Source organism: Pieris rapae, chromosome 3 (genome assembly GCF_905147795.1).
Source record: "Pieris rapae chromosome 3, ilPieRapa1.1, whole genome shotgun sequence".
NCBI lineage: Eukaryota > Metazoa > Arthropoda > Insecta > Lepidoptera > Pieridae > Pieris > Pieris rapae.
In genome coordinates this window covers 627,071-639,966 of record NC_059511.1, presented here as the reverse complement: position 1 = coordinate 639,966, position 12,896 = coordinate 627,071, and the positions used below count along the sequence as shown (strand labels likewise).

The 12,896-nt window shown below is 32.2% G+C and overlaps 1 protein-coding gene across 14 annotated transcripts in view; it reads left to right on the top strand.

The window, feature by feature from the left end:
• Positions 1–12,896, top strand: part of LOC111002621 (transient receptor potential cation channel trpm) — a 133,011-nt gene that overhangs the window by 20,031 nt on the left and 100,084 nt on the right. For 2 of the 14 annotated variants that reach the window (XM_045634460.1, XM_045634459.1), the window contains exons 1-2: positions 491–588; positions 1,755–1,867. The exons of 11 other annotated variants lie outside the window; for them this stretch is intronic. In XM_045634460.1, coding sequence (XP_045490416.1) covers positions 1,775–1,867 — 93 coding nt within the window. In that variant the 5' untranslated portion in view covers positions 491–588; positions 1,755–1,774. Of the gene's footprint in view, positions 1–490; positions 589–1,754; positions 1,868–12,896 lie in introns of those variants that run through there. One more of the 14 variants, XM_045634464.1, reaches the window with a different exon arrangement.

Below are 12,896 nucleotides of genomic sequence, written 5' to 3'. Positions count from 1 at the left end.
CTTAAAATATATCATAAAATTCCAGCTTAAAAGATTTATTTAAAATCACTTCATTTGTATTGTTGTCATTACTTTAGATAATAATTAATATTATTTCGTGGTTATTTGTTACTCAACATAGATTTCATAAAAGGGAATGTCCTATCAAAATCAATCGTGCCATTGGCAATCTTCGTTCAATCATCGCTCAGTTTGCATTCACTCAGAATGATTTATATGACAGCGGGTTGTATGCTATCAAATTTTACTGTTTAGGTCTAAGGCACGCTGGTTTTCTTACGACTATTCCTTTCACCGTTCGAGGGAATGTTAAATGCGTACAAAGGAAGTTCAGAGCCGGGAATTGAACCTTAAACATTATACAATTATAATCTGTACCTACAATAATTTAAAATGTTGTGCAGACGGTGAAAACGTTATCAAAAAACAAACATACTGACGCATTTATTTATTAATCTAGCTACTTCGTACCAAGGTAGCGTGGCGTTTGTAAATCAGTCTTATTTTACGTGTTCCCGCATTCTGTGCAGTGTTGTGCCTTAATTATTTGTGTATTAAATGCTTATATTAAATCCGAAGACGCTAGAGGTACGATAACATACAAGAATATAATAAATTGGGTGTGGCTATAACTATATATGATCACAATGTAACATAATTTAACAGTCACATTTAGAGAACAATTTTGTCATTAGCGAATATGTAAAGGATATTTTAAAGCAATCATTTAGTGATTTTAAGACAAAGGACTTTATCTTGTTTATTATATATTATTTATATGATTTTCAGTTTAGCTACACTTATAATACACAATTTAAAAAAAAAGCTTTTAAGATAAAAAATACAATACTTAAATATTTGGACTATGAAACGCGTTCAAATGTTAAGATTGGGATCATAAGTTCAATATCAGTGATAGTTAGCAAAAGATACGAACATTATTCGCTAGTGAATAAATAATCACTGATTTATTTGATAAAAGTTTAATTGGATGTTTTTTTCTATTTTTGTTAGGTAATTAAGATTAACAAGTTAGCCTTTTAATATTAATTTGAACGAAATTTCTGTTACAACTATATAAAATATAATAATATACTAGTTAAGTTCGCTGATATCTGAGTGCTCTAGATTAGATTCCTTTATCAAGGGCTGCTATGAAATTAACATAGAAAATGTAAACAAACAGTTTAACGGAACGTTTATCATAAAGTACAGTAGTTTCTGCAGATCACTTTTGCAAGTCAATATGCTGACGTTCTTGTATAATGCAATATTAATTGGTTCCACCCATTAATATATTCATCAGAATCCGAATATTTTACACTCAGACATTGTATCTAAAAAATACGGTTACTCGGGTCCTGCCAATTTTTTTCCTTTTATTCAAATGTAAATTATTATACTATGGCATCTAATTAATTGAACTCTGAAGCTTAGATGGATAGATTTTACTCATTACTCAAATAGCAACAAAGAGGTACTTATAACACACAAGCTACAACACATATATGTTCACACACACAGGAATAGTCGAAGATGTTGAATTGAGATAAAGAAATCTGGCTCCTGTACTTGATTTTGACATACAGGAGCCGTTTATTCGTTACTAGTATAGCCATTTGACAATAATTGTCTAATTTTCCATATCCAAAAAATATACAAAATTATTATTAATTATGTATGTATATATACATGCAAAGATTCAAAACATAACAGAGTAACATGGCATAGTGAAAAGTAAATTGTGTATCTAGGAGGTTGTGTTATCTGCGAGATGACGTCACTGGGTATACCTACTGAAGCGCCGGTACATACAATATTGTTCACTTCGGCATACACACAAAATACTGTCAACCCTCCTAAGAAGGTATGTATTATTTCAAATAAAATTATAACATAACTAATATATTTTGGGCGCATAAATTGTACTATTTATTACATTCCATTAGGCAATGTATCAATAATACTGAAACTTTATTAATATGTTTTTATATGTGAAATAATAATACATTAACACCATGATATATTACAATTTAATAAAATTGAAAACCGTATACAAATATTACTTATTTGTATTATTTAATGTAAAAAAGTAGTAGTTTGTCTGGAGCGCAACAAATAAATAAATCAGTGTCGTTGGATCCTTTTTAGGCCTGGGCCTCCAATTACTGTATCTGTTAATGATCATTTGTCAATCAAATAGGCAAGTAGGTCTTCTGTGTCTGACACATGCCGTCGATTTTTTGGATCTAAGCTGGTTTCCTCACGATGTTTTCCTTCACCGTTCGAACGAATGTAAAAGGCACACATCGAAAGTCCATTGGTGTACCGGGGATCGAACCTATGACCTCATGAGGGTCGCACGCTGAAACCAGTAGTGACTAGGCCAACATTGCTAAAGCGACAAATATTTATGAAAATAATGATTCAACTTTCATTAAGTTGCTTTATGTTCTATGTAGGTGATAGCTGACCGGATAGTCTATTTATTTGCTGCAGTTAACTCAACGTTCTCTCACTAAACTTTGTTGACTCTCAACAGCTCGGGAAGAAGACAGTTATTTACTGATTCTATTGCAGCAGGCTGTTTACAATGTAGAGAACATTCTTCATTTTTTATGAGTCGAGCACATTTGTCGAGTCACATTTGGGGGGTATATTATATATTATATTGAGATATGTTGGGTATTTTGGTACCATGATTAATGACTGACACGCAAAGCGCAAAAATACAACTAATCTAAATTGGGGAACAGAAGTATGATAATAGATTAGCTGTGAAGGAGAGATAGATGCTTCCATGATCACTATATAGCAACGATAGGTCGCTGATTTTAAAAGCTACGACTTTAAGAGAATCATACAATTAAAAATGGTACCTACTGTCGCTAAGAAAAAATAAGATAAGGCACAATTTGATTAAAAATCATGAGATACACATAACTAAGCAGAGAAAGGTTCAGATTAATAGCGGCAGCTAATTTCATTTAATTTCAGCTAATTCAAGGCAGATATACCATTCATAATACCCCGAAGTCCGGCGTTCCACAACGGAGCGTATTTTAAGACAGATTTTTTCGCGCACCAGCCCCAATTCAAATTTTTAAAAGGTCGACAACGCACTCTTTCAGAAGAGCCTCCTGCACTTGTTGTTTTTGACATAATGTGTTTACGTCATATTTGAACGGCTTATAAATATTTATTTTATTTACATGTTATCAGTAATTTATTGTATTACTTACTGTTTTAATTAAAGGATTACGAAGCACATTAGCGTTAATAATATATACTTACTTAATTACAATTTGTTATATCACTCATTCTTGTTTTTATACTTTCTGTTACTTGATATCCTTCAGTAGGTATCATTGCTCGGATCTTCACGGGTTTCTTTCTCTATCCTTTTTTTTCATCCATTGGGTCAAATTTCACTAGCCTTTCTTTCTTCATTCGCTTCCTGCTAACACTTCTCTATATTGAACCTTTTCTAGGGCGCCATCTTCTTCCCGTTGGTTCTTTCCATATATATATAGTCCACCTTTTATATGTACATGCTAATATATGCCCCGGAAACCCGGGCTATAGAGTTACGGCTTATTACTTGGAAGCTGTCTCTTTCAGGCAACTCATTGATTTTATAAAGTTTATTGCTATTATAAAGTGGGCAGAAAAGTTCGTGCCATTATGTATTGTTATGTATTATATACACTTATGAACATCAATAAAGAAATATTTCTGAAATGCTTCCAATTTTACATTAAGTAACTGCCAATTCGCAAATCAAGGTCGTAGAATGGAAGAGAAGAATTGCTAATAAACTCTCCGCCACTCTTTAAAAAAAATGATAAAATACGTTTATTTTGGAACATAAGATCATCATGGTGTCACTTATTCCACGTCCTTAAATTCGAACCTGTTGGCATCCCTACTCATCGGCAAATAAGACAGAAGGTGTTGGCCGAGTGAAAAAGCCGGCGTAAAGATCTCATTAATCGTCATAACATCTAGATCATCATCTTGCTCTTTCGCGAATTTTGTAAACGTTTTTGACATTCATAAGCATGCCTTAAATCGCATCTAAACTGGATAAATAAATTTTGATTTGATTTAATACAGGGATAAAGAAAGTTATATTTTCTATAACGTCAAACATATGACTGATACGAAGCCGGGAACATCAACTAGTTACATCACGTGGCCATGCACGTCCTTCATACAGTTTATTATTAGCCGTGAACGGAACGAATTTTTTCCTTGCGTTTTATTACTATTTTACGATTGCAGTCAAATTGATCACGGGCTAGCATCGATATGAATATATGTATATAAATACAAGATCTATTTATCTGAACTAAAGATAATATAATTTTATAGTAAGTAATAATCTATTTGCAAGAATATGGGACTTTTATAACTAAAACGTCAAATTTTACATGGTAGTTAGTTATTTAATTACATTATCATTCATATCATCTTAGTGAATTTCTTAATTATTATTATATTTTATAGCGATGATATTATTATTTTTTTGGAGATTCTTGACCCATGTAACGCCCCGTAACGTTTTTCTGTACCCAATAATAAAACGTTTCGTTGATCCAGTGACTCATTAAACCTAAAAGATGCCATTTATGTACTGTAAAGTATCAGACAGTCGACAATAATATTAAATATAACGCATAATTCAGTCCCCGCCCCGCATCGTAACGTTTTACCCCAAACTCCCCAAAATTTGTTTCGTAATACTTGAACACTCCCTAGAACAAAAGTAATTATATATGTAATATATATATATATATATATATATATACCAATTCTATTGGTACTATCCAACGCAAAAATAATTTTTAAATTAAGTAATTCCTAATTGTAATCTGAATACATATTTACAACATAGAAATACACAGAAGTATTTACAAAATTTTTAACCTACATAGGTACATCACAATAAACGAATAAGTATAGGAATACTGCGAGGAAATTCTGCCAACATTAAAGGTTGTTTAATTTTTCTTTGCCAATTTTTCATTAATAATATTATCTGTTTATCATTATGATACTCTACGACGTCGTAATTACAAATAGACGTATCTCGAGACAATGTATGATCTTTATCATAAGCCTTCATAAAATCCTTGCAAATGTTGCTTCGTACATACAAGAGGCTTCATGCTAAAAGTAATAGAAGGAGTTATTTATTTACACCTCAATTTAGTTATACAAACTAAAATATGTGTAGACATTGAAATGGAGAATAAAAAAGGACACAAAAAAGAGTCCCTAAATGGTACATAACATTAAAATAATTTACTCGAAACTGAGTAATTATGATTCCATTATCAGATCTTGTCGTGATAATTCATAGGAGCTTAACAAATGAAAACTTCGATACAGTTGTCATCGGGATACGGGATTTCGCACCTTTCCTAAGTCGGTTGTAATGATTTTACTGAATTACAATACCTACTTACTATCTAGATTATTGTATGTAAGACTAAGATTTTTGTATGTTTTTAAATCAGAAGGTAAGTAGTAGACCAATTAAAATTTCACGATTAAAATACTGCATTATCATTAAGTAATTCATATTCATTTTCAAAATATTTAATGAATTAATGTCCTGCGACACCCAGTTCTTACTTGAAATAAATAGGATATATTACGAATCTGAAAAGATTCCCTATTAAAATATTTGCGCGGTTTGACAATACTCGTGAAACTACTGTCTACAGCATATTAGTGGTTCTTTACAGATATCGCTTCCTAAAGCGACCAGAACCGTTAATAGTTCTTGATCGTGTGATGTTCCTTTATAGAGAATCTCACGAATCCACTCCACATGAGATTAGGCACTACAAAAAAAACATATTAAGATCGTTGGAGCTTTCCACCCGAGAAGGCTTAGGTTGCCTCCCTGATTAGCGGATTACTAGTGTAAATATAATGTTCTTCTCGCATAAATAAGCCTGTAAGGCATCCGTTGAGTTGTTAAAACCTCATCACATAATATATTATACGCTTTACCCATCTGTTTATTCTATTTTTTTATACACATTAGTCAATAACGATCTAGTTTGTATTTCCAACAGAAAAATATACAGTATTTAATATTTTATTTACACAGATATCGTACCAACATGAATATTATAAAAAGGTTTGTTTGTAATTGATGAGCCCAAAATCTACTGGACTAATCAAAAAATTCTCTTACCATTATATTTTATTTAGAAGTCAATATCTACAAATAAGTCTGTGATAATATTACAGTATCAAACAAATATCCATCGGAGCGAAGCCAGGGTTGAATGATTAAATTATCGGGGTATCATTTTCTTATGGAACACATAAATTAGCATGGGTTACCATGTTCTATATCAGCATACTTCTTAAACTTCCAAGCAAATACTACGCCTAATATAAAATTCAACCGTATAGATAATACGAAAAGTATCTGTTCCCTCATCTCTAGATAGCCAGACAATTTTAATGAAACACTTGAAACTTTGTGACATTTTGACAGGCTGTCGCTAAAGTCATTAACTCTGTGGAGCCTATCAACACAGCAAACATTTTGACGGACAGTGTACTGAAGTTAGACACAGCTTAATAGTGACTTTAATTTACTTATACAAAAATAAATTAAATTATTAAATTAGAATTCGACTTGGGGTCCTCCAAGAAAAGAGCGTACCCATTCTTAAAAGGTCGGCAACGCACTCGCGAGCCCTCTGGCATTGAGAGTGTCCATGGGCGGCGGTATCACTTAACATCAGGTGAGCCTCCTGCCCGTTAAAAAGAAAGATTATGAGTGTATAGTAATAATAAAATATACAGGATCTTAAATACTTTGAAAAATTAACATGAATAGCCCATGAAAATCCATATATTGGAAAACTATTCTATGTTTAAAAAACAAATCAAGAACTTTACACCGTAGAAATATCACAAAACAAGCAGAAAATTTACTCAGTTTAGACAATTGACATTGATAGTTTGACAACATGAAAATATAAATGGGAGAGTTCTCATTTCCTAAGAAATTTATAAACATAAAACAGTACGATGTATTGTATCTACAAACGAATATAATAAAATATTCAGCTGTGAGCATAGTATGCACACAAGCGCAGGAACTACTGAGCAAGACCTGGAATTAATAGTTATTGCACCTGCAACATATAAGTACTAGTTTAATAACATGCAATAATAATTTATTTATTGCAAGAATATGGTACAAAAATGTTCAGGTTTCATGTACAATCGTAAAGCGTTCGCATATTCTGCCACACACAATGGCACGCAAATTTATCTTAAATTACATTTTACATTATAAGTCAAAGTCAATTCTTATATTATATGTATCGTACATATCATACTTTGTTAAATTTGTATCAATTACAATGTCTCACGCAAATAATAATTTATTGAATAGTACATTTTACCAAAAGTAATGCACTAAGTCGCTTTTTAAAGACTCTAGTCGGAAGATCTTTTAATTCTTTTGGTAATTTATTGTAAACTTTAATTGCCATACAAAAGGTGTTCTTCCGAAACAGTTCTAGATTGATCTTTGGCACAGCCAATTTCTCCCCATGTCTACTTCTTACTTCGACTTCTACATTCGACTTAAAAATCGTATCTCGATACTCGTCTGGAATCTACATAAAATATGATGTGAAACGAAGTAGTTGTTTTAGTTTACCTAACAAAATCAGGGCAAGTTATGTGCCGAGACCTTCAATATGATAAATAATCCTACATTTTTAGAAATAACCTAACCTTTTCAATTTTTATAGACCGTAAAAAACACACAAACAAAAAAAACACCAGACAAGGTTGTGCATAAAGAATTATTACTTTATAAGTGCCCTTAAACCATATGTAGGGCGATTGAGTGCCGAAAGTAATTCTATTTGTAACTTCTTTACCCGCCTAAACTTTGCGCTCAGTCAATAAATCAATGAAATAAAAGCCTTTTTATTAGTTACACATGTATTCTTTACATTCTGTTTTACTAGTATTTGTTTTTATACTACTTAAATAAATAAAGTACTTAAATATGTGTATAAAGATATAGATCTGATAGATCTGTTAGCAAACATACAGTACAAAAGCAATACCGCTCAATCGCAACAGAGATACGCATTAAAACCTTTTTATATAACAGAAGGCCATATGAGGATACCGCCCATGGACACTCAATGCCCAAGGGCTCGCCAGCCAGTCGGCCTTTTGAGAATCGGTACGCTCTTTTCTTGGAGGACCCTAAGTCGAATTGGTTTGGAAATACTTCAATATAAAAATTAAAATTTAAATACATCTGAGAGATATGGGTGGTATTTCGCAATAGAATGCGAGGTAGACCTCGTAGTCAGATGATGCAACTGATAATGAACTAAAATAAAATTGGGATCAAAACGTTGATTCTACAGCTTTTGAAATTAACTGTGGACAAGGTGTGATGCTAAGTCACCCAAATCGTAATAAAGGAAGTCTATTAGTGGAAAAGGAAATATGATAGAAGACATAAGAGTATCTCTACTTTTTTATTTTTGGTTATTACTTATTTTGCTTAACTAGAGATATTACAACAATTGTACGTAGTATTACTCTGTAAACTTAATTACATGTCATTCTTAGGTTTCAAGAAATGAAAAGCCTTGGAAATATTTAGTACAATTTACAATCTTATAACAAAATAATATAAACTTGTGAAATTATCGATGCGTCATTAAATTACAAGAACCGATACTGTACATACATTTAGTTTCGTTAAGTGCTTATTTGTAGAAGGCCAATCCCTGTATATAGCGTATATAATGTCATTTATGTCAGGGCAATGGCGTCACTGTCAGTTTCTATTGTCATTATCTGTCACAGAGGTGTTAATTTAACAACGTCAAAGTCAGTTTAAAATAGTTAATATTTGTGGTGGTCACGATTTGCCCTTATTAATAGATCTACACATTAACGGCTCTTTGATGGTCAATAATAATTGATTCCGTAGTCATTATTATTATTATCAGTAGTATTATGTCGAAACAATGGCGTGTAGAACTCACTGCTAGGGACATAGATTACAGAATAACATAGACAATTGACGGAAACAGAGGGTAAGATCCACAGATAAGGGATAATTAGAACTAGGCACAATTATGAGAAAACGAACTATGGATAAATTATTTAAAATAAATAAATTTAATAAAAATTAATAAATTTGGCTTGAAAATAAATATAATTTTAATACTATTCAATTGCACGTCTGAATATATTAAAAGAATATATATATAAAAGATATATATTTAAAAAAAATCACTGAAGTTAATAGCGAATATAATTTTCTTTTTTGACATATTATATTCAATTCAGTATTTAAGAAAATCGTTATATATATACAAGTTAATACTTATATATAATTTAAATACAGTTTCACTTGAAAAAAAACCAGGATTCAGTAGTCAGCTATAAAATGCAAAATAAATATTGAACATTTAAAATCTGGCGAAATACAAATATATAAATGACGTTTGACGTAATTTTGTTTTGAGGAAATTGCCTTATAGAATTGGGTAATCAAAGAGTGAATAAACCACAGAGCCACACCCCTTGTTATTTTAATAAATTATTATATGGAGAATCTTACATAGAATCTTATCTTATATACTATATATTTACGATCCAGGGCTAATTCGATTCTGAGTAAAATGGCATACGTCCATGGTTTGAAGAAAAACACTTTTTTAACGGATTATAGATATGTATTATTATATTTAAACTTATAATTATTTGTACATAATTTTAAATTTAAACCGACGTTTCGCGTGCTGAGAACGGCTGACTGACCTACGAAAACCAACTCAGTTCAAACACAACTTCATCATGCAGGCCCCGGTTTTGGAAATCCGTTCTTATACACTTCTCCAATCAACTCGAACAACTTTCCAATGCAAAATACCAATTGAGACGACCTTAGTTTAGGAAGAAATCGAAATAAACAAAACGTGGAACATCTATTTTAGAAGTAAAAGATAAATATTTGGAAATACACTATTTATATGTACTCACATAAAAAAGTTTTAAATAACTTTTCAATGTGTGTAAGTCGACTTTGAACTCAATAATTTTGTTTATGTAGCTCGAACGTTGCTAGTAATATGGCACGAGTTATGTAACCTACTTTAAGACACACACACACACACACACACACATATATTTTTTTATAGAACAAGGGCAAACGGGCAGGAGGCGAACCTGATGTTAAGTGATACCGCCGCCCATGGACACTCTAAATGTTAAAACAGGGCTGCCGGCCTTTTAATAATTGGTACGCTCTTTTCTTGAAGGACCCTAAGTCGAATTGGTTCGAAAATACTTCAGTGGGAAGCTATTTCCTTTATAGTGGTTGAAGAAACTTCAGTAAAAACGGTCGTATTCTGTTTCACCGCCCGATGATGAAACAGAGTCAGATCAAGATCACGTTAATTCTTTTATATATATATTCACGTATATTGTATGTTATAGATATGTCACTTAGTTATAAGAACCAATTGCTTTTGTTAGTCCAGTGTTGCATCCTCCTAATTTTATGGAATTACAAGCTCTCGTCGTAAACGATTTAAGACAGTTAAATTTATTTAATTGAATATCACTCCAACCCGCCATTGAACTTAACTTCAGGATATTTACTAGAGACCACGATTAGGACGCCACTCGGCCATGTTTCAAAAACCGTCTTTGTCATTTTGACGCGCAAGAATCGTTTATGTGTTATAGATCGTTGACGGGAGATTATTGTGGTTATGATATATAAGCTGGTAACCATGGCGAAGACTTTTATCCAGTAATAATTAATTAGGTGATGAATGCGCAAATAATGTACGCAGGACGGACGGAGTATATTGTTTTCGCCTTGTTAATTTATAGTCAAATCTCTAAAGTAACACGAAAATTGCTTCATTCAAAATGTGGCCATCTGGGATTGCTTGGCTACATTTTTGATATATGTAATATTATGGATGAGATATTATAAAAACGTTGGTTTTTCTCTCTATTGTTATGTTTTCGTTTCGTTTCGTTTTATTGATTTTTTAAATAGTAGTTACTAACTACTGCTGTGGTGTCCTTCTGGCATCAAGGTTAAACCCCTGAGTGGTTTTTGGTGTTCTTCATTTATTTCCAGCAAAATAAAGAAATACGATACATACATTTTTAAATAAAAAATATGTAAGTAGGTATTTGGAGTCCAATCGAAGTATTTTCTTGAAATATGATAATGTTTCTTCTTTTATGGTATAGATATAGAGGTAAAACACACATTTTTTCACACACACGTGCAAGTGTGTGAGAAAAAATAAATATTATCTATTATTAATAAAATCTTTCTCATACAGATAAAATCGTAATATTCAACACTATAAATTAAATCCATAGTTGTGAATTACGATTGTTATAGATGGACGAGCCTACATTCATTCAGGCGAATAGCTTTGGATGGGTTTTTCGTCCCTTTCTCTTCACTATCACAAATATGAGATGGATAGATAGAATTAATTCAAGATGCAAGGGGCGGATGCAGCTACGTAAATCAAGCGCTATGTAGTGATAGCAAAAAAGATGATTTTAATATCTATGGTAATGTTTAGTTGCAATTTTATTTGCGCCCACTTAAATCATAACCGTTATTAAAAAAACACTGATGTTGGTGAAAAGCGTATAATAAATCGGTAGTTTATGTATTCCATAGCATCTAATGTGCATTTTTGGTACGGTTAATTTTCTTTGCCTGCTACAGTAGTAAACAGTGGTGTATTTTTCAGAAATTTTCTTAACTTTCAACCCTCGGGAGTGGTGAGGGCAAAGAAAGTAATTAAAATTGCCCATAACCGAAGAGCATGGTAAATGTCATGAAAGTGATTGATTGATTCTTAAAAGGCCGGCAACGAACCTGCGAGCCCTCTGGCATTGAGAGTGTCCATGGGATATTTGAACTCACTACTCACAATCTCTATAAAACAGATTGTATTCTTGTGTTTTATTTTTTCAATCAGTGTTTAGCTTTACACTAACGTGCACTAACACTAATTCAATAGTTCAAACAGTTTCGTCCTATTCAGTGTGTGAAGGCATTGATTTGCCTCGAAATTTTATGTGATGGTGGAGCCTTTGTTTGTGGGCTCCAGCCGAATTTATGTAATACTATGTAGCTTATAATATTTTTTTTTGTTTTGCGATGAGTACCACCATAAAGTCGATGAGATTTGTTCCGCCCAATGCATGTATGAATCCGCACTGGAGCACCAACGCTACTGTTGTGGAATTTCCACTTTACTATGATTACATTTGACCGTACCCTGTTGACCCGGTTTCGAACGTATAACGGGGTTCTAAGGAGGCTTTATACATCAGTCAGTTGAACTTTTACTTAAGAAAATGCATTTCCGTCAGACAAAAAAATCACTGTAGTTTGCGCACATTAGCACGTTTGTCAATTTAATCTAATAATATCTTATTTAATAAGTTTTACTAATAAATAAAAGGGAATATTAATTCGTGGATCAGGAAGCTAACTGGCCGAGCTTCATCTGAAGTTAGTAGTTAAGTGATATTGCGGCAATTTGTATACAAGTTCAAATATGTACAAAGTTCCTTGGTATGAGTTTGAAGATGCTTCAAGATGCTGCTCGAAGCGTTTTAACGTGATTCAATGTGATAAAACTTTGTATTAGTCGCGGCTTTATTCATAGAATCAAAACAGAAGAACCTATTAGAAATCTAAATTTTAACTTGAGTTTCGAGAAACAAACTCTAGTGAAGTTAATAAATATAATAAAGACGAATATATCCCTTAAAGTGAATCCGTGAAGCTAAATTTAGTGTTTAAAACAGCCAAAACACTA